General features: G+C 42.6%; 1 protein-coding gene and 1 pseudogene across 1 annotated transcript in view; one reads left to right on the top strand and one right to left on the bottom strand.

Annotated features, from left to right (window-relative positions):
• The first annotated feature begins 13,139 nt into the window (after positions 1–13,139).
• The window catches only part of NRP1 (neuropilin 1), a 179,431-nt gene continuing 166,811 nt past the window's right edge, over positions 13,140–25,759 (top strand). The window contains exons 1-3 of the mRNA XM_063922105.1: positions 13,140–13,416; positions 14,610–14,969; positions 17,752–17,926. Coding sequence (XP_063778175.1) covers positions 14,903–14,969; positions 17,752–17,926 — 242 coding nt within the window. The 5' untranslated portion in view covers positions 13,140–13,416; positions 14,610–14,902. The remainder of the gene's footprint in view (positions 13,417–14,609; positions 14,970–17,751; positions 17,927–25,759) is intronic.
• Positions 23,316–23,434, bottom strand: LOC134930201 (5S ribosomal RNA; annotated as a pseudogene).

Here is a 25,759-nt window from a genome sequence, read left to right as displayed (position 1 = left end):
CCTGTCAACATCTCCTCCTTCACATTCTCCCGCAACTGGGGGTGCGAGGAAAAGGCTCAGAATTCCGAGCCCACCCGCTGGCGGTGATGCAGGGCAGTCTGGAGCGACTGCTGATGCTGACATCTGGTCCGGACTGAAGGACCTGACAACGATTACGGACATGTCGTCTACTGTCACTGCATATGATTCTCTCAACATTGATAGAATGGTGGAGGATTATATGAGTGACCGCATCCAAGTAGGCACGTCACACAGTCCGTACTTATACTGGCAGGAAAAAGAGGCAATTTGGAGGCCCTTGCACAAACTGGCTTTATTCTACCTAAGTTGCCCTCCCACAAGTGTGTACTCCGAAAGAGTGTTTAGTGCCGCCGCTCACCTTGTCAGCAATCGGCGTACGAGGTTACATCCAGAAAATGTGGAGAAGATGATGTTCATTAAAATGAATTATAATCAATTCCTCCGCGGAGACATTGACCAGCAGCAATTGCCTCCACAAAGTACACAGGGAGCTGAGATGGTGGATTCCAGTGGGGACGAATTGATAATCTGTGAGGAGGGGGATGTACACGGTGATATATCGGAGGGTGAAGATGAGGTGGACATCTTGCCTCTGTAGAGCCAGTTTGTGCAAGGAGAGATTAATTGCTTCTTTTTTGGGGGGGGTCCAAACCAACCCGTCATATCAGTCACAGTCGTGTGGCAGACCCTGTCACTGAAATGATGGGTTGGTTAAAGTGTGCATGTCCTGTTTTGTTTATACAACATAAGGGTGGGTGGGAGGGCCCAAGGACAATTCCATCTTGCACCTCTTTTTTCTTTTCTTTTTCTTTGCATCATGTGCTGATTGGGGAGGGTTTTTTGGAAGGGACATCCTGCGTGACACTGCAGTGCCACTCCTAGATGGGCCCGGTGTTTGTGTCGGCCACTAGGGTCGCTAATCTTACTCACACAGTCAGCTACCTCATTGCGCCTCTTTTTTTCTTTGCGTCATGTGCTGTTTGGGGAGGGTTTTTTGGAAGGGACATCCTGCGTGACACTGCAGTGCCACTCCTAGATGGGCCCGGTGTTTGTGTCGGCCACTAGGGTCGCTAATCTTACTCACACAGCTACCTCATTGCGCCTCTTTTTTTCTTTGCGTCATGTGCTGTTTGGGGAGGGTTTTTTGGAAGGGACATCCTGCGTGACACTGCAGTGCCACTCCTAGATGGGCCCGGTGTTTGTGTCGGCCACTAGGGTCGCTAATCTTACTCACACAGCTACCTCATTGCGCCTCTTTTTTTCTTTGCGTCATGTGCTGTTTGGGGAGGGTTTTTTGGAAGGGACATCCTGCGTGACACTGCAGTGCCACTCCTAGATGGGCCCGGTGTTTGTGTCGGCCACTAGGGTCGCTTATCTTACTCACACAGCGACCTCGGTGCAAATTTTAGGACTAAAAATAATATTGTGAGGTGTGAGGTATTCAGAATAGACTGAAAATGAGTGTAAATTATGGTTTTTGAGGTTAATAATACTTTGGGATCAAAATGACCCCCAAATTCTATGATTTAAGCTGTTTTTTAGTGTTTTTTGAAAAAAACACCCGAATCCAAAACACACCCGAATCCGACAAAAAAAATTCGGTGAGGTTTTGCCAAAACGCGTTCGAACCCAAAACACGGCCGCGGAACCGAACCCAAAACCAAAACACAAAACCCGAAAAATTTCAGGCGCTCATCTCTAATAATAACATGTCTTGTTCCATTTACTCATGCTACCATAGTCTATCACTTTACAAGTAAAAGCAACTAATAATAATGATAGTAATTATTGCTTCTATCATAATGAAAGTTGACAGGTCAATAAAAATCAGACAAGTCAAAAACAGCTGAGGCTCCATCACTAATTGATTTTTTTTTTATTTTTTTTTAGCTTTGCTAGCTCACCAGAAGCTGTAAACTATATGTCTCTAAAGGTTATGTTTAAACATAAATTAAAATTATTCAATCTTGATGAGAGCAGCCCTTTAAATGCTTATCCACGTCTAAGTGTGAATGGCAGGCTCATCATATTATAAAATAATAAAACACCAACAAGCAACACTATGATGAACCCTGCCAACAGCAAAAAGCACAAAAATGAACACAACGGTACTAAGCACAAGTTAATGAGCAATTACCACCAGATGCTGCAGTTATCTGTTTGTCATACTTTGCAGTTATTTACTGCCATGGTTAGTCATGAAGGGGCAGTTGTAAGCTGTTCTGCTGTTAGGAGGAGGGAAGGGTCCTGTGATCACATTCTGCACTTTACAAGTCACTGAACCGTGATGAAATCCTGCAAACAGAATTCAATGCATTCACAATTCACAGAAGGTCTGTTAAGACATGTTTGCTAAAAGGCTTTTATGTCATTGTTTCTGTGACTAAGAATAGTTGGTCAGACCATAATTAACATAGAACTTTAATCCATGTTATATGTCCAGGTTTTATCTTTCCTTTTCATTTCCAAACTTTTTCTTTTACATAAAAGACTCAAAACAAATTATTGTGGATCTTTAACCCCCAGTTATTCCCAGTCCAGCATGTAATCCCCAGGCTAACACAATATGGATTTTAAATTCTAGTGTTCCTTATTGCTCTTCTAGAATTCAATATCTGTGGCTGGGTCTGGAACCCTGTCAGAGCGTGAATTATGACAGAGCTGTCAAAGATTGCAGAGAATATTATATGTGTCTGAGTGTATATATACGTTTTACTGCAACTTCCATATACGTGCCTAAAGAGTACAGCTAAATGGCCGTGTCTGGCTCCAGAATTATTAGGTCCATTTTCTTCTTCCATTACAAGCCCATTTTAACTAAGGATAATTATTCTGCCTGAGCATATTGCTCCATACCATCATAAACAACAGGACAGGGAATCTGTTTTAATAGCTTGAAGTGGTGCTGGTGGATTTTATATACTGCAAAGCAATTTAACGTTACGCAACAATGAATGACCACGATGTTCCCACATGTACTCTTCAATAAATATTTTATACACCCAATGTAAAATACATTATTTAAGAATAGATTTTGTTGAAAAGACAAAGATCAAGAGGGAGAACGGGAACCCACTAAGAGTTTCAGTGACAATCCATGGTCTAAAAAGTTTTTTCAGTTTCCAGTAGCCCTAAATAATAATAATAATAATAATGATAATAATAATAATAATAATAATAATATCTGGCATAGGGAATGCATAAAATACAAGGCTGATGTCTCACTAGCATCTGTTGTCGGAGACGCAGGTGCGCTAATATGCAAATGCTATTTTCAGCCTCCCCATTGTATACATGCCTGCTCCTGAATCTGCAAGCCTTGTTACATCGACTTTCAGCGCCCAGGCATGCAGTAACATCGATGGTAGATGGAGACAATCTGCACATCATTGCATGCATGATCATCACATGCACTAGCTCTATGGCAGATGCAGTTTCCCTGCCTGTACATGACCTCTATGGAAGAGACTATGCATCTAGGAACCCAACCACTTTCACAGACACGTGTGCAGCACGCCCATAACACGCTTACGAGCTCTAACTTTTTTTGCATCCACTTCAGGCCACCTCCAGTAACCCCAATCTCCTTGCCTCCCCATTTCTGATTCCACATGAGCTATACGCACCTACACTCAGGGTAATGCACCAGTAGCAAACAATGAAGATTGGCATTGTGTAGGCTTTGCGAGCACCTCTGAATCAGGGGATATCTGTGTTGTGCCAGCGTCACTCCCCATATAGGTATATGATCAAAGATTGCTTGCCTTAACAAACATCGCAGAAAACTGAATTGCCCCTCAGAGTCTTTTACAAGAAAAAAGAAAAATAATAATAATTCTAAAAGCAAATAAAGCAGCGTGTGCTAGGCTGTGGAGAAGAGCTGCGGCGGCTGCTGCCAGATAAGAGGGGAGTGGTGATGGACCAGGGCCCCCGCCGGGACCCTCTATCAGGCCTGAGTAATTAATACCCGCATCCCCCCCCCCCCCCCTCCCAATCTTGCCACCACTGAATGTGAAATGGAGTTTAAGCACACAGTGATCCATAATCAGGGCTTGCAGGTTTATTGTGGAACAGCAGGAACAGCAATAACAGTGGTTACAGCGGCAATGGAGGCAGTGGTGGTAAACCATGTAACAGTAACAGCTACTCATGCCTAGGACATGTCTGTGCAGCACTGAGACAGCTAACACAGTGACACACACATGATCGTGCATGCGCAATGACTCTCGGCCATCTTATACCGCTTTCAGATCGCAAATGCCGGATCCCACCCGGTAAGAGAAACGTGTCCTTACCGGGTGGGATCTGGCATTTGCTCTGCTATGGTGGCTTTCCGACCCGGCAATATACCGGGTCGGTTGCCATAGCAGCGGGGGGCGCAGCAGCAGCAGGGGTGGAGGTGGAGGTGGCACTTGAAGATAAGCTCATCTCCTGCGCCGCCTCTCCCTATGCTGTGAATGGGAGCCGTGTCGCATCGACGCGGCTCCCACTCACACTGTGCCTGACCCGGTATTCAACCCGGGTATAATCCTTCTTTTATACCGGGTTGAATTACCGGGTCAGGCGACCCGCTAATTCGCCGAAAGTGCTTTCATATCGCACACTGACCCGTTTCGACACGGCAATATGCCGTGTCGATACCGGGTCATTTGTGCGATGTGAAAGGGGTATCAGTAAAGAATGCCTGGCCGGCTTCACTAACCGGGAGATAGGGAGCAGAGCAGGTGTGCTGTTACTCCTCTGTAACAGTAACTAATCACAGCACAAGACATATTCATGACTCAAACCACTTACAATCCACTGTACACAGCGACTGCGATTATTTTGGCAATCTAACAAGAGATAGGCATTTTTCACTTTGTGCATTCCATACAAACAAAAATATAGACACTTGAAATCACGTTGGGTGTGCATATGGTTGCCTAGAATGGTATCTGTTTGGATGGTCTACCATGTTAAGGTCGACAGTCATTAGGTCGACCACTATTGGTCGACACTGACATGGTCAACATGGACATATGGTTAACACATGAAAATGGTCGACACATGACAGGTCGAAACATGAAAAGGTCGACGTGGCTTTTTTTTAACAAAAATTAGATTTTTTACTTTTTTTATGCTTTACCATCCACGTGGACTACGATTGAGAAAGGTAATCTGTGCCGAGTGTATCAGTAGCAGAGCGAGGCACCTTGCCCGCAGCATGTCGAGCAAAATGAGCCATGCAAGGGGGCGTGGTACACTAACTGGGGTTCCTGGTCATGTTACGGAAAAAATTACACCAAAAACAGTTTAAAAAATCCATGTCGACCTTTTCATGCGTCGACATGTCCCGTGTTGACCATTTTCATGTGTCGACTATTAGTCCATGTTGACTATGTCTATGTCGACCAATAGTGGTCTACCTAATGAATGCCGACCTTAACATGGTCAACCATTCATACCAGAACCCCCTAGAACACTAGGGGCCTAATTCATCTTTATGTGTAGATGTAATTGCAAGTGCGAGTTTCTACACTATGGAGCTGCTAGTGTGAGCAAGTGAAGCTTCCACCAAGGAATGAAGCAAGACGCCCACCGGAGCCATCACAAACTCATTCGCAATTGTACACATTCACAGACTACACGCAAAAATGAGGAACATTGGGGCTAAGGGTTGGCCTATGGCTACGCAGGCTGGACACAGCAGTAGTGACTCAGATACCATGGTTTTTGTACGTAAAAGCTCACAGCCGTCAGCATATACACGCCTTAAAAGTGGCCATGACACACCTGCATTCTCCCAACCACTCCCCATAAACACTCCATTTACACCTCCAAACAGTCACTTCCTGTTAATCACTTTTCCATGAAATCGTTATTGTGAGCGAAATTGCTGGTGACCTTTTATGAGTACGCACTGCAATGGCAGCATATGCGCAGTTTTTCAATAATCGCCCTGTTGCATGATAATTGGCCCTTGCCTACAAACATGGCCCTATATCCGTTCAGAGTTCTTAACCCCTATTCAGAAGGTGTTGTAGAGACAGGAGGGCAGGATTTTGGCACTGGATAACTCCTTTTCTTCTATGTAAGAAACTAGGCCATAATTGGCCATTTCCTCACTTTCCTTCCGCTCATTGTATGTCTGAGTATAGTTTGTATGGCCCACTTAACGTGATCATTTTTTTTCTGTTTGTAACAAAAAGAAATAAAGTATGTTTATCTAATCCATTGATTTATCTCACGTAGCCTCCAACATAATAACAAACAGGAAAGTTGAATTAGACTGGAACAATTTTTATTGATGTCTTCCTTAGCTTTGTGCAAGGGCTGCTTGATGCAAGATATGTTTACTACAATTCACTTTTCTGTACGTTTCCCCACCAGAATAAGACACAATCACTTTTCCTTGACCTTCCTAGTAATCAATTACCTGTTTAACAATGATCATATCAGGGAAACACAAACTCATGATTTATATTTTTAGAAAGGCTAATAAATGTTTTTATGCGCTTTATGTATTACTAGATATATTGATGGGTTACATTCAGAGCGGATCATTGTAGAACTGTACAAAGTGTGTGTGTGTGTGTGTGTGTGTGTGTGTGTGTGTGTGTGTGTGTGTGTGTGTGTGTGTGTGTGTGTGTGTGATGTATCTTTACAATTGTGCCTGTTATACTACAGTATATCCCAGTTCTGCCTTTTTATAGTCTGAGATGTGTTGTACAAATTGAGAAAGGACATCATGACTGTCTAATTAAAATGGCAAAATTTAAATTTTTATTTTTTTTGTATTTATTTCAAAAGTTTAAATTTGCTTATTCATTTAACTCTGTTATAAAATGCACTTACTGTATAGAAACTGGTGTTGATGCCAGATGCAGAGCCGCAGCCAAGTCAGCTGTAATTGCTCCTGCATGTGTTACGCAGGAAAGAATTTCTATATCAGCCTGCATCCAGCATTATACACATGTCAGACCCAGATCTGCTGAAAAAAGATCCGTCAAGCAGTCACAATGACCTATCACGTCACTGCATAGCCCACAATTCAATGCCCTATTACCAGCCAAGTGGTGATGTAACCTAGTTGCATACAACTGTGCACTGCCCGCACTTGCGTATGCTCTGTTCTAAAGCACAAGATAGATCTGTGAATCCGACTTACATTCAACTCCACCTCAGCCCCATCATTGTGCCGCATAGGTTTCTACCAAGGTATGGTGCACACGGGATCCTCTCAGGATGAATTAAAATGACGGCTGTGGGGGTGGGGGGGGGGGGGGGTTAGGCTGCAGGAAGAGAGGGTTAGGGGGTAGGGTAAACATATTTACTCGACCTCTGACGGGATTCTCTGCTTCAGGATGCCGGTGATGGTCATTTGACCACCGGCATCCTATCTGCCGGGGTATTGTATATATCCAATGCACACAGCTGCCTGTCTTCCTCAGCTAAAACTGCGAGATGGACCCTTCACTTTCAGGAATCAGTCGGGTCAGTCATGTGTTTATACCATATTCCATAAGAACACCTTATCTGCCCAGTGGCTCTCCGAGCAAACATTGCCAATTAATTTCCAAATATGCCATAATGGGAAACTGTGGGGGAAGAGCACCAGGACCAGGATCAGCAGGGACATCCCCATTGCGTCTGAGTATGCCCCCCACATTCTCCTACCAACCCGTACTAAGATCTGATCAAAATGTTATCCCACTCCTACTTCTGCCACTAGTTACCTGCTATTGTGTGTTTTTTTTTTTTTCACTCTTCATTGCTCGCTTCCAACCCACCATGTGTTTTTCCTGTAATGTTTACCTCCACTGATTGCACACCTTTCCATTGTGCCCTACATGCAGGGTACATCATACTACTACATAAGCATCAGTTTTCCCATATATGAACTTGGCCCTTGTATGGCTCACCTCCCACAGTGTAACCTTCAAATTGCGCCCAACATGGCTGCCCCATATGGTACACTTGTGGATGGGATGAAAAATACATGGACCTTGTGGTTTTGTTGGAACCCTACTCTAAACTGTAGGACTCTGAAATCACCCCCATTTTGTGTCATCTCTTCTAGGGGTAGACTATTCCACCCTGGGTAATCCTACGCTGAGCGCCCAAGATGGCTGCTGCACTTGGTACCTATGAGGGTGGAATATACAACCCTTGGAAGTTATTACCCAAAATGCCTGCACCAATCCTGCGTTATGCTTTCTGTGGGCTTAAGGTTTTTCTTTTATGTCTGTGTTGCTTGTCTATTGTTGTATTACTCAAATCCTCTGTATCATGTGCATTGTTTTTGATGTCTGTAAAGCGCCTTGAGTCCTGCTGGAGAAAGAGCGCTATATAAATAAAATTATTATTATTATTATTATTATTATTATTATTATTATTATTATTATACAAACTCATTCGCAAATAAGATAATGATTAGATAGATAGATAGATAGATAGATAGATAGATAGATAGATAGATTAGCAGGCACAAAAGGGGGTGTGACTTCACAAGATGGGGTCATGGCTTCACGGGATAGGGCGTGGTCTCATGGGAGGGGGGCGTGGCTCGCCATCCCAACCCCCAGTGTTTATCATGTCAGGTGTCCGGGAGGAGCATGCAGCTAAGATAAATAGATAGATAGATAGATAGATAGATAGATAGATAGATAGATAGATAGATAGATAGATAGATAGAGAGAGAGATAGATGCCCTTCTTTCAAGAAAAACACACATACCTACATTTTCCTGTGTAAATTAACAACAACAAAAAAAACTTCTGTGCAATTTACATTTTTTGCATAGTAAAAGTCACAAAATATAAAGCATTCAGTCACGGATTACTACAGTACTAATGAGTGTTTGTTATTTTTTTTTTGCCTTCAGTTATATAAACAGTTGTAAGAAGAGCAAGCAGTAGCCATTGAAGCCAGATACTGTCTCAAATGTGGGAGAACTTGACTCAGATCCTAATTACTAGAAGTATGTGGCCTTTGACATAGTGGATGCCATACAAAGTAACCCATTGTGTGCCAAATGTGGCCTGCAATAAAGCACAGCTCGCCACCAACCAGTGCCTGCATTAGCACTGAATGCATAGCAAGGCCGTTATATTAATTGCTATGACTTTAGTAAATATTATTATGCCTTATTTATAGCATAAGAATGCATTACGAGGTCTTCTGTGTATTCTGCAAATCTGAGATATTTGTGCAATAGTAAATGGTACTAATAAAACCATGGCCCTCATTCCGAGTTGATTGCTCGCCAGCTACTTTTAGCAGCCGTGCAAATGCATAGTCGCCGCCCACGGGGGAGTGTATTTTAGCTTTGCAGGAATGCGACCACCTGTGCAGCCGAGCGGGTACAAACACATTTTGTGCAAAACAAGATCAGCCCTGTAGTTACTTATTCTGTGCGATGATTGCTGCGACGAATGACACGTAATGACATCAGATACCCGCCCAGCAAACGCCCGTCCTCACCTACGTTTTTCCAAACACTCCCAGAAAACAGTCAGTTGACACCCAGAAACTCCCACTTCCTGTCAATCTCCCTGCATTCGCCAATGCGACTGGAAGCGTAGCTAGAACCTGTGCAAAACCACAATGCTCTTTGTACCCATACGCTGCGCGTGCACACTGCGGTACATACGCATGCGCAGTTTTGACGTTTTTTTAAATGAGCACTACGCAGCGAACAGCGGCAGCTAGTGATCAACTCGGAATGAGGGCCCATGTCCCATGAATAGTCATATGTCTGATATACAGAAATATATAGAAGCACAGAACAATGTTGTATTTCATTTGCAACAAAATAAAAAGCTGTTTTATCATTTGCTGGGAATGTTAAAATGATCAGTCTGGGAATCCAGCTAACATCATACAGTAGGTGCATCATTCAGTGATAAAAGAAAAAGAAGAATATTTGTTACACAGCAAATACTGTACACTCCCTTATTAAACTGTGGGATATTTACAGTAGCATTTGCCAATAGTGTTACTTTTCCAGTGGTACTGTAATGTATTTCATGTGGGTGTGGTTAGATCTCTATTGTAATACATTCATATTAGGCTATGGCTATAGACATCTCCGATTAAATATCATGAAATTAATTGTTTAGGAAGACAATACAACATTAAACTATTGTATGTGAGTTCTCCCAAGAGCTTAGTGGACAAAGACAAAATTACACAGTATATCTTCCTGTGTTCTCTAATTAATCGTTCCTTACCTATAATCACCCAAGATCGTCTAAAGGAGAAATTAATTGCCCATCCTATTAAACTGTAGTACGTTAAACACCTGAATTCCATGTGAGGAGATTAAATTGTGGTGTATTGGACAGCTAAAGGAGATCATTGTATTGCAAAGCCATTCAAAAATGCTTGTGTAGCACACAGGCAACAAAAGGTTAAATAATGCACAATTCACATTAGTGTATCCCAAACTCAGGGGCAGATATATTAACCTGTATTAACCTCGATAGGGCATAAGGAAGTGATAAATCAGTGATATGTGCAAGGTGATAAAGGCACCAGCCAATCAGTTACAATATGTAAATTAACAGTTAGGAACTGATTGGCTGGTGCATGTATCACCTTGCATTTATCACTGGTTTATCACTTCCTTATGCCGTCTCCAGGTTAATACATCTGCCCCTCAGTGCTCAAAGCATTTACAGTTCAGGTTTTAAGGATATCCATGCTTGAACACAGGTGGTTAAATCACAGTGACTGAGACACTAATGTGATCACCTGTGCTCAAGCAGTGATGTCCTTAAAATCCAGGACTTTTGGCGCATGGAGGCGGAGTTTATGATGAGATCAATCTGTTTAAATACTGTACAGTGTCTTCACTAAAAGCTGCCTAGGCCTTAAAATTCTGGTAAGTTACACAATGACTGATAGCTGTATTAAAGATGTGTTAAATCCATCATTTCTTTTTGCTTTTATGAAGGACAGCAAAAAAAGCAGCAAAAAGGTAATGTGACAAAAACACATATTGATCATATTGGTGCAATGCGCATATGATTTCTCTTTTTGTTAGAGATATTATTGTTTTATTTGTTTTGCTTTTTCTAGTAGGAAATTGTGTGCTGAAAAAATACAGAACCAAAGCCAGACGGTATCCGGTCTTTAGGTCGACCACACTTAGACAGTGGCGTCACAAGGGGGTTGCGGGAGGTGCGGCCCACCGAGTGGTGACACCAAATGCCGGTTCCTGCACAGTGACAAGAGCCGAGTGCTGCACTGTTATATTATGTGCAGCACTCTGCTCCTGTCACTGTATAGTAGCCAGCACTGCAGGGACAGCACCCCTGGGAGTCAGCCCTCACCTCCCACACCCCCCACACCCTTTTCGTGCCTTCAATGGGCTAAAAACGGATGCCGCCCGCGAAGCCCCGCCCCTCTATTTAAGCCACACCCATTCCACAAAGCCCCACCCCGTTTTTTCTCGCTGCCAGACCGGGTGTTACAGAGGTGAGTGACGCCTCTGCACTTAGGTCGACAGTCATTAGGTCGACCACTATTGGGCGACATGCATTAGGTCAACATGGTCACTAGGTCGACATGTAAAAAAGGTCGACATAAGTGTTTCACTTTTTTTCTTTTTTTTTTTTCTTTTTGATACTTTGCGATCGATGTGAACTACAATTGGGAATAGTAACCTGTGCGGAGTGCAGTGGTAGCAGAGCGAGTCACCTTGCCCGAAGCATGGTGAGTGAAGCAAGCCATGCGAGGGGACACGGTGCACTAATTGGGGTTCCCCGTCACTTTACAAAGAAAATGACACCAAATTTAAAAGAAAAAACTCATGTCTACCTTTTTTCATGTCGACTTGTTCATGCTGACCTATTTCAGGTGCCGAGTTAGTCACTGTCGACCAACATTGGTCGACCTAATGACTGTCGACCTAAGTGTGGTCGATTATATGATCCACACCCAGCCAGACATAACAAAATTTGAAAAGAGAGGGAAAAAATTTAAAATGTAACATTTCCAAGAGTTTCATGTGTATGTGTCATATTTATTTATATACAGCACTCCATGTCTTTTAAATAGTTATTTAAAAATGTATCAGAAAAAAAAAATCTAATTTTTCCCCCTGATACTTTGTCACGTTTATTGTGTGGCATATGAGGCATCAATTTTAGAAATTGTGTTAATTTTTTTATTTCATTTTCTGTTAATTGAGTATAATTAATTTTGATACTTGTAACATACATTGCTTGCCCTGGTTCAAAATGATTTTTAAATTCCTTGTCAACTGAATAGGTCACAAAGCAAAGGACAGCTGATGTGACTAAAATGTATTAAATGTGTATATGTTACATCAAACATTTGTAGACACAACAGTAGCAGAACAACACAATGCACTTGTACAAACAATTGTATACATTGTAGCACACTGTATCACAACATGATACCCATCCACCATTAGGCAGCCCCCATACAAACATCTTATTGATATGCTCTGTCATTCACTGGAATGTATGCAGATAAATGGTGCCTATGACACACATGGGAATCACTTTATCTATATCTGAAACTGTGGATAAATACATCATCTTGTTTATTCAGAGCACAAGTCTGCCCCCTGTTTGCCAGTGAGGAAAGTGTCCCAGAGCTGTTCATGTTATTAGACTCGGGCAGGGAAATGACAATATGTCACTTTCCAGTGAGCTCTCTCCCTGTGTCCTGCTGACACTATCCAAACCCCCCACCCCCCCACCCCCGACACCCCCTCCCTCCTGGGGTGAAGTCTCTGAGTTCTCTTTTGTTTTCTTAAATCAATCAGTTGGCTACTAGTGTACATAGTAAATAGCTTGCCCCCTAGGAAGTGACATGCCAACCCAAGGAGACACAGTGCAGATGGGACAGCTCCTCACAGCCTCTGCCCCAGGTAAGGACACCTTTCCAGGACCAGTAAGGCAGTTCTGCAGACACACTAGAGAACAGCTGTTATTGCACACAGCCCTTACATTACATAGCACAGTGACTGGAAGTCTGAAGACAGAGCTGTGAAAAAGTGACTGATCTGCACAGTCATCATAAAAGAAGGTCCTTCCCTCCTCCCCTGTGATCACTCTCCTCCTCCAGCCTCCTCCTCCTCCTTATGTGTAGCTTGCTGGGTTGTACACTGTACCCTCCTCACGGCTTGTTCTTCAGAGAGGCTCTGACTGCCAGTCTCTCCGCTTCCTCTCTCTCTCTCTCTGCCTCTGTTCCTCCCATCCCTTCTGTGCTGAGAAACTGTGATGTTACAAATCCCTTCCAAGGACCTGCATGTACAACCACTAACACACAGCTGCCAGCTATAGCCTTCAGCAGCGACAGGCACCCTAATCACCACTGACTCACATCTCACCCTGCCATGGCATCATCACCATAAGGGGAACACTGCTCCATCAGCTGCAGGTAAACTGGATTTATGTCTATATTCCTGTATCACATCTGTGCATGGCAGTTTGCTACCCACAGTTCCATCTGATGCCTTCAGTGTACACAGCCTATGTGCAGAATGCCTCATACAGAACACTACTCCGACAGGCTATGGCACCATCCCCTGGTTCTGGCCATGCGTAAAGGGATGCAATGTACCCAAACTTGACACTTGTCAGCTTCTAGTGTTTCTTCCATATTGTGCTTGGTGACACCCAGCACTTTCTTATCTATGGATAATCTTGCTGACAGATCTGTGCAGAGTGGAAGTGTGGAGGTTTATATATAGTGCCAAGGAACAGATGTGTCACTGGTCAGCACTCCTCTGTCTGGCCTTTTAGACAGTTCTTGTATTTTCCATGTTGGATTTGGGGGAAGAGACACCCCATGGGGCTTGAGAAGCAGTGGTTTGTAATCATGAAGAAACGCACAGAGAGCAGAGGAGCTGCGTTTAATTACAGAGCTTGTTACCTGATGCAGATGGGCAGGTCATGCCTTGTCAGTTCCACTTGCGTTTACCTGGCACAGGGGTGGCCGTGGCTCTCAGTAACGTAGCACAGACCTCTGGGGGCTGCACTTGCTCTCTGTTAAACAGTTGAAGTTCAGCGACTGGGATGATTAGTTCTATTATTTTGAGTCTTTTCCACTAGCTCTGGTCAGTGATCCTTGGAGATAAGAAGACTGGTGCTTATTTCTCATACAGCAGCCAGAGAGGTAGAGGAGGGAGAGCACACAGTACATTCAGCGTGCAGCGCAACACATCCTACTTGTTCCACTAGCCATCTATGGGGAAAGGTACTTTTTATGGGCTGTGCACTCTAATAGGGAGGCAGCAATTAAATGTGATTAATCTTAGATCATCCATCTAACAGCATTTGGATGCTGAGAGGGGCTTTCTGAGTAGAGGAGTATTCCTTGGCACACAATTTATGCCTTGATGCTGGCTCAGCTTCCAGCACAACCCTGTAAGACCCTCTATATAACAAAGGGACGTGAGAATGGATGATGCTTGTGCACACTGCCTGAGAGAGCTCCCAGGGACATACATGTGAAGGAGACAAGTCATTAGCGTGGCCACTCTGGTGATCGCTGCTGCTGCTGTCTCTGTGCGCTTTGCTAGGCAGCTGCTCATTAATCATATTTCTGTCCTTCCTTCCTTATTTCTCCAGGAAAGCCAGGAGTCGTTTGGTTTCCTTATCAGTTCCCAAAGTGGGTTGAGGAGGAGCTTGTCTTTTCTATTTCTTTTTGCTGTTTGGGGATGGTCACAGAAGACAGACCCAAGTGTGGGAAGTGCTGGAGGAAACCCTGAAGTCAATGACAGGATACAGGACACTGCAAACACTAATGGCACAATAGTCCCTGAGCTTTTAGGACGTATTTGTGTGTTTTCCTGGAGCTGAGCTGGGGAATATAGGATTTCACCGGAGATTGTTATCACTTGTGCTGCTGCTCCAGCCAGAGGATGCATAGCCGGCTGGTCTTCTGCTGCTGGGCGCTGATCATCCATTTATCCTGCGCTACCAAGACCGGTGAGTGCCCCAGATGTGCCCGTCCACCCAGGGATACCCCCATCTGATACCATTATTAGCTTCTGATCATGTAATAGACTACGCACATGAGCATCAGCCCACTGTAATACGTTTGCGCCTAATGTAATAAATTTACGCATAGGATTTTAGGCTAAGCAGAAAAAGTTTGCAATTGTCTGGTCCTATACTTAATAACGCATATAATATGTGTTTTATAATTCTGAATTTATTTTAATTCCACGCTCGTGTAAATCCAAAAACAATTGAGTAAATAGAGCGCTGTGGAAACTGTTTCTATTTACAGACGTATTTGCGTCATTGGGAATATCATGTCACTGATATAACCATTTTTAATAATAGACTATTTCGTTTCCACTGATGGATGTGCATCGTATGTTATGTTCAGTGATGGGTGTACTGTACCGGATGGTTATGTCCGGGAGGTTATAGTGTAGGATTTGCGCCTGGAGTGCGCTTAAAAAGTTAGTTTGCACTTGAAATGCGCTAAATCGATGTTTGGTTTGTAAAAGTAATCCGTAGAGATCTATGAATATTATTATCAACCAATCAGAAGTGAGGTGTGTAATAAACAGAAGCGAAACTGCCAGCAAATGAACGTGCTGCATATAGGTCAATTGAGACAAATATTAGCAATGGAAATGTATTGGCAAAGCCTGGGAATGATAAATTATTTCAATCTACAGTTTACTCCTGTAAACGTGGTCATTGCAAAGGGCAAAATGAAATTAGTCTCAACAGGTTTCTTTTATCCGTTACTTATAGTTAATATGTGAAAGTTATTTATTATTGTTCTGTACTGTGTTTGTTGTATCTAGTCTTATGTGTACTTTATGCCTTGTATGTGTTGTGTTACTGGTAACAATCCTTATACAATGGGAATAATATTCTTGGCAGGAAACAGAAACAGTACAAAGCTGCACTTTGCTAAACTATATTACTTGCAGACATGATCAGTTAGGGACTGTGTAATGACCTTACTGGAGTCAGCAGTGCCATTACCCAGCAGGGCAAAGTAACAGACCTCTAGAAAACAGTCCACTGCCTCCAAATACCTCAGTCTTTTAAATGAATTAATTAACCCTATTTAGGCCTAATGGTCAAGAGCCACCCGGAACCCCCCTTATTAATCTGTTGTGTTGGTGAAATTGAGCAGAGCCTGTAATAAATGACATTATCTTATTATTGTGTCACTTTCTCAGAAGTGGCAGATTAAAGAGCATGGCTGGTGCAGGATTCTGCGTCAATGTTGTCTGAAGTGACTCTGTCAAGTGACTGTGAAGGAGCCTGGTTTATGTCAGTTGTCTGGCAGATGCCAGATCCCTCTGCCATACTGTGTGATGGGATAAGGAGGAGGTTAATGAGACCCTATCAGTTCCCCAGGACTACAGCAGGAAAGTCTATTCTCAGATCGCAGTCTGTACACCGGGGAACATCTTCCAAGACTGGAAGCAATTTCAGATCCCCAACCTATACACAGCCTATGTATGTCTTTGTGATACAGTCACACCCCCCCCCCCCCATCCCCCCCCCCCCCCCCCCACTTATACTGCCTGCACCAGACAGAGAACACTTAGCTTAACTAACACTATAATTAAACTCATATTTCTTACTTTAATTCCTGACAAGTAGCATCTACAGTGCTGGGAGCCCTATGCATTTTTCATGTGCATATTCTTCCATTTCCAATTGACCTGGTTTTCTTGTAATAAAAATCTGTACATTTAGAAATTCATGCTGAGAGCCAGGGATGCTATTTCCCTTCCACTGGGAATCTATTAGGGAGAGAGTTTAGAATAAAACGCGGTCCCAATTATTAATGAGACCAGCGGTGTAAACAACCATAGCAGGTCCTTGGTGCTTTTACTGATTACAGTCACAGCCTCTGCGCCTAGATAGCCATGCACTATACCCAGTCACTGGGCAGATCTCTACTGTTCAGCCCTGGAGAGTCTGCTGTTATATAGACAATGCAACTCTCACTCCCCGCTTAATGTCATGCCATGTTTCATGTTTCAGACACTTTTCCTCCATAGACATATATCAATGTATGGGATTTTAGCATCACAGGTCTCATGCAGAATACCTGTCATGTTTGCTGGCCGTTCAGTGAGACTCTGCTAGGGCAGGTTGTTACTTTGATCTACTAACTAAACTCAGTGTCTGCTTTCTGCTTCACCAAATTTGCTAAAAGTCTGCTGAAAGGAGGCATGTAACGCCATAGTCCTTGCAGTCATGAGATGAAAGGTGGATGTGCCTTAGCTAAAACAGATACTGATGGCAAATGACCCAGCAAGGGTTTATCGTTTAAAGACTATGCAGGGGGGCAGACTGTATGGTTTTAGTGCACAGCCACTTAATACGTGTTGCTTAATAAGGTTACAGCGATCTCTAGGCTCTGAAGTGCCCGTGAGACTCGCTGCATAGACTCCCGCAGGCTGCAGGAGAGTGAGAATTAGCCGAACTGCTGCAGGCTGCTGTATATATGTAAGGCATGAATCCTTATTAAGTTGTAGTGTCTGCTCATTTAGATCACAGGTTCCAATTAGAGCAAGAATCACTCCTATCAAACCAGAGACTCAGTGCTGCAATTTGGGTGACATTTTAGTACATTACCATTTAAATCATTATTTCCCCCAGACAAGCACAAAAAAATGGCGCTGTAAAAATCCATTGCAAAAGGCAATTAGAGATCCAATTATACAACTCTTTCAGTGACTCCCGAGGTGACAATTCTGATTTCAGCTTCTTGTTTTAAATGCAGATAAATGTGGAGATACTATAAAAATCAAGGATCCCGGCTATGTTGTCTCCCCTGGATATCCAATATCATACCTCCCAAACCAGAGATGTGAATGGGTTATACAGGCCCCAGAACCATACCAGAGGATACTCATCAACTTCAACCCTCACTTTGACTTAGAGGAGCGAGAGTGCAAGTAAGTGGAATCAGACTGTAAGGTCTTGGGCGCCACCTGCTGGTAGTAAAACACGGTTTCATGGCTCTTGCAAACATTTCTCGTGTATCCCTAATAAGTGTCGTGTTTGTGTCATTTTGTGATCAATGGAGTATTGTTCTTTTAGCTGAAGTGTTAATATTATGTGCAACATGATATTTGCCTATTCCACATCTTTCCTCAAAAATGTCAACCTCAGATCTGGTGTTGAGGTTCTAACGGGATATTAAAGACATGAGTGCTGCCCCCTCCAAATCTGCTGTCCTGTAAAGTACTCTACAAAATATTACTTCTATAAAATGCATGCCTAATTTTGATAGTGAAGCCTCATACTAATTTTGTTTCCTATAAACAATGCATATATTTTACAATGTTCCATCTAAGCTTAACCATACCAAAATTAATTTTTCAAACTTTGGGGGACATTTACTAAGCAGTGATAAGAGCAGAGAAGTGAGCCAGTGGAGACGTTGCCCATGGCAGGCAACCAATCAGCACTGAAGTAACATCTATAATTTGCATACTATAAAATGATACAGAGCTGCTGACTGCTTGATGGGGCAACTTCTCCACTGGCTCACTTCTCCGCTCTTATCACTGCTTAGTAAATGTCCCCCTTTAGTCGATGAAAAATGAACATTGAAAAGTTGCATACAAAATAATCTGCTGTTCTGGGCAACTGTCTATAATGCATCATTCTTAGCCAGGAAAATTTTAATTGACAAGAGTGTGCAGTGGTTCACTTACTCTGAGTCCGTCAGATAGGTCACATATTTGGCTGCAATGGATGTACAGACAATGTTCTGTCTTATAACTGGTGACCTGCACGTTAGATGTGGCTCAGCCAGCTGTGCAAGGTGCAGCTTACATCAGAGAAGAAAGCAGCACACCTCTGTTCATGACAGGTAAAGCTAGCATTCATCACCATCTACATAATGCAACACATATTAATGGTGCTTGCGCATAGGAGAGTTGAAATGTCATGTTCATTCTGATTGGTTCCCCTTGGCAAGTGTCAACTCTTTAAAACCAGATTTAATTCTGATAAGTCTCAACTTTGGTAGACCACTCTGCAACACATTAAAGTAAGTGATGTTATGCTGTAAGTGGATGATTTCTGTTTAATTAGTACATAAGGACTGGCAGACATACAAAGCAGGTCATGTCTTTGTTGCTTTCGCAAACATAACTGAAAATACAATCATTTGTATATTGCACTGTGGAGAATGTATAGCTCAAGGCTGATGTGACTGTTTTATGTATCAGCAGACACCTGTTTTAGATTGTGATACAGGGATGAGTAAACACATTGTGTATATTGATACAGTCAGGTGCCTGTTGTGTCTCATTTCTTTAGAAGGAAAGCAATCCTCAGCTCGCAGGAATAATAAATCCACTTTTATCTCTGGAAAGACATGGATTGAATCTCCTGTTAGTGAATGCACTACTGGGCTGCCCTATCTCTGCTACTTGTTAGACATTTGCATAATGTAATATTGAGATAAGCCGTTATATTTTAGCTCTATAAAGTTATGTATTTTTTTTCTCTTCAGAATAACCCTGTGATTGATTGGGTGAAATCTATTACATAAGTTACTGGGTTTATAAAGTGCTGAAAACTAACCACAAACAGCCAATGAGAATCTGTCACTTTTCTAGTATAGCAAATAAAATGCCTTATTTGTTGCTGTCGGTAACTGCATCTTTTCTGAACCATTGGGTAAATTACACTTGAAGTGACATGATTTTAATGAATCCCTATTAGAGACAAGATATTTAACTGAAATGCAAACTATTGAAGTAACAGTTTCAATTCCTCAGACCTATCTAGACTTATAATGGAAATATGCTGTAGAACAGATAATGTGATTTTGAAACTACTGGTTCGTGAACATGTCTTTAACAGTCGGCAAAGGTTGAAAGGAAAATCAGTCCAGTCAATTTGCTATGTGTATATGTGGTATGACTGCATCCAAAAGTCATGCACTGCTGGTGAGAATTAAGGACATGTTTGAGAATTGCTGGCCTAATCCAGTAAAATTGACTTGGTTCCTCATTAAAAAATAAAAAGAGAAGCAAATGCTTTGTACTATGCATTCTCCTCTAAGTCTGTCATTCTATGCAATCCAGGAACTGTGTAACAGAATTCTACAACTGTTGTTGTTCTAGCTCAGGAAATGTCTCACTCTGGCACACGCCTATTTCTCTAAAAACTGAGATGCAGATCTTATACTTTCTAGACAGCCAATCTCTTCTAAGGCCTTTCTGCAGTATTGTATTTGATGAGAATATAAAATGATGGGTGTAACCATACAGAAATGAGACGTTCATTGTTGTGTACAAGTGCCATGCGTCAGTGAGCAGATCGTATGAAACTGGAAAACAGGCTGGGGAACGCATTGCATTCAGTCCTTTGGAACCTCACTGTTCTACAGAAGGGAAGCATGTGGTTTTTTGCACTTTCGGAAATTCCATTCAGCATTTTTTACTGGTCTTTTAATTGGTTCCCAATGTTTGGTTCAGAAGAGCGTCATCCACCATGAGAGTTATTCAGCCATAAAATAAATATGTGGCTTGTAAAATAGTTGTATTAATGAACACTGGTATGTTTATTTCTAGGTAGCCTAGGGCCAGGAAAGTTATAGCTTTATAGTTGATTAGTGTACATTCAATCATTCCCACACAAAATGCAAGTGGATCAGAATGCTAAGAGTTGTGATCTAGAATCTTTGCTAGACCTTTATCCCTCCTTATTCCTTTGACTTTTCAAAGAATAAATCCACCCAAAAGTAAAATTTACATTTGCATCAGACTTACATAAATGAACAACAATCCAGTATAGTAATTGCATGACGCCCCGTGTACCACCTAGCTCGATGGGTCTTGGGGTTGAACCATATTCCCATTGTAGAGAACTGGAAGCCTTAATGCTGGGGTAAATGTGCAGGTGATAGATGCGCTTTTGTACCAGGTAATAAGAGCTGGTATTCATTTTATACCCCCTTCACACCGAGCCTCCGATCCAGGTTATTACCAAAGCAACCTGGTGTGACCCAGGTTCTGAATAGTAGGCAGGTGTTTGTGCACCAAGGCTTGGTGTTGCCTGGGAGTGCTGCAGCGATGAACGGTTGTGTCTGCAGCCAACACGGATCTCGGTCACAATCATTACTAACAGACCTAGCACCGGACAGAGCGCAACGATCCATAGTATTGTATTATATTGACCCAGGTTCTGGTTCGATGTGAACGGATCGATCCGGGTTGTGCATGCCGGGGATGTCCTGGGTCTGCTACTGAGTTCAACCCGAGTCAACTGCAGTGTGAAAAGCAAACCAGGGTCATGCCGAAAAGTCACCTGAACTGTGTGCTCAGGACTCTTGGAGTAATTTCCAAGTGTTCTGCATTAACGGCGATGACCCGGAACCATCCAGCCAGTATGAAAGCGATAATCTGAAGCCCCAGCTCCAACCTGTGTTCAGTATCCTGGTTTAGAGCCAGGGCTTCGGTGTGGAAGGCGTATTAGTAAGTTATACGGGCAGTTTAAATAAGGTAGACATGAGTTTGCTTCTACAGTAATGATGTAAGCTTGTGACTATAGATTGACTTACAGATGTATGTAAGACACTCCATGCTTTATCCCTCTGTGCCTTTGTTACCAGCTATAAAAGTTGTGTGATCCACTTAGCTCCTTCAGGGGCATATTTATCAAGTTTTATGGCCCTTATATCATGCACATACACCAGTTATAACATGATTTTATTATTTCAGCAATTTATTAAAGGCTGAACACAGGCGATATCAAAAATAACTCCTGCGTTCATCTAAATAAAGCAGATGGCCTGATGGCCATGCAGGTGCTCTAGGCAAGCCAGGTCCAAGAAAGGCAGTAAAGCGGGTATCCGGACTCTAGGTTGACACCAATAAGGTTGACAACACTTAGGTCGACACCAATTAATCGACACACCTTAGGTCGACACCTGAAATAGGTCGACATGGACAAAAGGTCGACATGAACAAGGTTGACATGGAAAAAGGTCGACATGAGTTTTTAAAAGATTTTCATACTTTACGATCCACGTGGACTACAATTAGGAATGGTAACCTGAATCTCGCAAGCCATGCAAGGGGACACGGTGCACTAATTGGGGTTCCCGGTCACATTACGGAGAAATCGACACCCAAAAAACATAAGAGACTCACGTCGACCTTTTTCCATATCGACCATGTTCATGTCGACCTTTTGTCCATGTCGACCTATTTTACGTGTCGACCTAAGGTGTGTTGACCAATTGGTGTCGACCTAAGTGGTGTCAACCTTTTTGGTGTTGACCTTGAGTCCCAGACCCGTAAAGAGACAGCTTACAATATCACACTTACTCTTCGCCAGGTCAAGCTCTAATCAGAGTCACTGTCCCAACAACACCATATATTAAATAGACCCGGAAATGAATTCCTTTTGGCCATGACAAGGAAACATAATTTTCTGGGCTGTGCCAGGATTCTTAAATAGGCTCCAAGAACTTATCTTTACTTTTGGTTTTCACGGTCTACTGATCAGAGTTGAACCAATACTAATTTTCCAATCAAATTTAAGCCCAGATTTATCAAGACTTGGAGAGTGATAAATAGCACAGTGATAAAGTACCAGCCAATCAGCTCCTAACTGTCATATTTCAAACACAGCCTGTAACATGTCAGTTAGGAGCTAACTGGCTGCTACTTTATCACTGTGCTATTTATCACTCTATAGGAAAGAAGGGTTTTTGATCCTGCACCGACCTAGATTCTAACTACGTGATCAATCCAAAATTAGCCAGAAGTGGACAATATGTGTGGAAATTCCTATTAGTCCGTATGGCGGTGCGCCCAGAGTCAAAGAAAACAGTTGTATATGCACAAGGAGAGAAAGTATGACTCTTGTTTGGGCGCACTCTTATCTCAAAATCAAATGTTAGTTGTTGGGTAATGTGCCCAACCTAGGTGAGGTAGTCTTTTATTCTTGCTCTCTAGGATACATAGAAATTCATCCAGACATGTACACCATAGAAAATAATGAATAAATCCAATGGAAGGTGACTACTTCAAATTTATGGAATGTTCAGATCTTGATTATGCCTGGATAACCGCATATAGGAAGATAGCCACATATTATGCTACTTCCGTCTGCCAAAGATCAGTACAAAACTGTGTTTGTATTAATGAGCCCTGGTTGGGTTAGATATATCAGTGGGAAAACCCACATATGAATAAACAGTTGTATTTGTCGGCCAATATCATAGAGAGGTCGTGACGAATAGAGGTTCAAGAAATAGTAGGAATGAGTGTAAGTGGTGATACTGCTGTTGGTGTTGAGTCTATAGGGAAGATAGTCCTCCTACTTCACTGGGTATTCCCTAGAAGTCGCCCATCTAGGTACTGACCCAGCCCACCTCCGTTTAGCTTCCAAGATCGGACGAGATTGGGCGTGAGCACAGGGGTATGGTCGTAGGAAGGTTGGACCCTACAGCACCAATGAGAGTGCACCGAAATGGAGGGATGGAGTCCTCTGAAGAAGTGAGTGGGACTGGGTGAGGAGGGGGGATAGCAGGTGTTTGAATAGGTGTGAATCTGCTGTCCACGTTAGACTGAAGAGACGTGTCCCCTAGGGGGGCACGCTCCCCAGAATCGTGGATGAGAGTTCACAGAAGGAAGCCAAGTTAGGAAAGCGAGAGGGCGCAGAGTAAGAAGATATCTGCAGGGTAATGACGATAGTAAGTACACCTCTTGGATTGTATTAAATGAATCTCTGATATATTTGAGTATCACTTATGGTAGTGGTCGAGAGTTACACGTATGGTACATACAGTTTGAAATTTGCCTTAGGCAGATTATGCGCGAGACTAGGACATTGCAAATCCCCAATTTTAACGTCAAACAAGTGAGTACCTACAAAGGATATATTGGTAATCAGCCTCGCTGGAAATATCAGCTAAATTGGTTGCATGATTTTTATGGAAAATACAAAAAAATGCATTCAAAGGTACAGAATTGTACTACTATGGTATACAATATAGTATAATAAGGCATTACATACCCCCCATTCGAACGTCAAACAGGTGAGTGCCCATAAGGGATATATAGGTGGTCAACCTCGCTGAAAATATCACCAAAATTGGTTGCATGAATATTGCTAAAGCATAAATTCTTAATCAATAAAATTATTTATCACTCTCCAAGGCTTGATAAATGGGGGCCTAATTTTGTTAATTTACATACATGCACTGTTTATCTTCATAGCAAAGCAAATTGATAACTGTTAGGGCCCATATAGACGGGACGATGCAGGAGAGATGTGTGCTGAGCGTGCGGGGGGAGACGGGGGGGGGGGGGGGGGGCGCTCACTTCACCCAGCGGGCCAATCTAGCAGCAGCAGGCCAATCTAGCAGCAGCGATAGCGATGCGCGGGGGCTGCGCATCGCTATCGCTGTAGGGGGTACACACGGAGCGATAATGCTGAAATTCTAAGCAATCTAGTCAGCTTGCTTAGAATATCGCTTGGTGAGTACCCCCCTTTACAGTTAACTTTTTTTTATGCATAAGTAGAAGGATTTCCAGTGAGAACAAACAGTTCAATAGCTAATCTGCAGGGGGGTTTATAATTAACTTCAGCCAGTTTGCCCACTGGCAATGTATGACCTGAACTAGTGTCCTTTTACCTAAACCGTAGAAAATAAGAGTTAGTCCCAAGGCTTCCACCCTCCCTACTCACTCTTTATAGCAGCTCCCGTCATTGGCTTAGGCCTGCTTTCCCTGACAGCTCTTGAAATTCAGGGATTTGCTGGTAGACAGATAATGAAGAGCCTTCATGCCTCAATGTGAGCAGACAGCTGGCAGTAATGAGCTGGAGTTTAAATCTAAAGAAAACTTTCATGGGTATCAGTGACACTAGGCAAACAGTGTACAGTGATGTCACAGGAAAGATAACAGTGGATTGTATTATCGCAGATACTGGAAAGTGGACAGGAGTCTCTTGCTCCTGTGCAGTCATTTTTCCCTCCAGGGATAGATAAGGGTGATGTTCTCCATGCACAGTCTATCTCCAGCCCCAGTAAGGTATCACTATGGAATGTTATAGAGTTACTGTGAGCCTGTGTTCTGGTGAAACTATTCCTGTGTAATCATTAGTGTAGCTCTGGGGTTTCAGTAAATTCCCACTTGTATCACGGTGGTGATGAAGTAAAAGAATTTTATGAAGCTGCAAATGATTAAATGTAAATAACATTTTGGCGATAATTGTGATACAGTAAAAGCCTTCTTAAAACAGGATGTACTATTTATATACCTCTGCTATAAAAGAGAACACGGGACCACTGATCACTTAAGCAAAGGCAGATGATGGTAAAATTCTAGTGATTACAATTGCAAAGCTACAGTCAGACGTTGGGGTGAATTCAATTAGCCGATCAAACTTTTTGCGAATATCCCACAAAAGGTGCCATGAAAAGCTGCTCCCAAACTTTTTGCGAATATCCCACAAAAAGTGCAGTGAAAAGCTGCTCCTTGCGGGTATGCCTGCTCCTGCGATTTGACCTATTCGGTTGTGTGATAATTCTTGCTGGCAGAACCAGAAAAAAGTGTAGGTGAAAATTGGTAAATCTGCCTGTACCCCCTCCACACCCCACCAAAAAAAAAAAAAAATATATATATATATATATAGAAAAACAATATAGAAGTATATAAATGTTCAGACTAAAGCGATTTTTAGTAGTTAGATTGTGTCAAATGGCTGTTACATGCATTTTTCACAAAAAGTGTTAAAATTATAGAAAGGAAGTG

Source organism: Pseudophryne corroboree, chromosome 5, assembly GCF_028390025.1.
Source record: "Pseudophryne corroboree isolate aPseCor3 chromosome 5, aPseCor3.hap2, whole genome shotgun sequence".
NCBI lineage: Eukaryota > Metazoa > Chordata > Amphibia > Anura > Myobatrachidae > Pseudophryne > Pseudophryne corroboree.
This window is presented reverse-complemented; position numbering and strand designations above follow the sequence as displayed.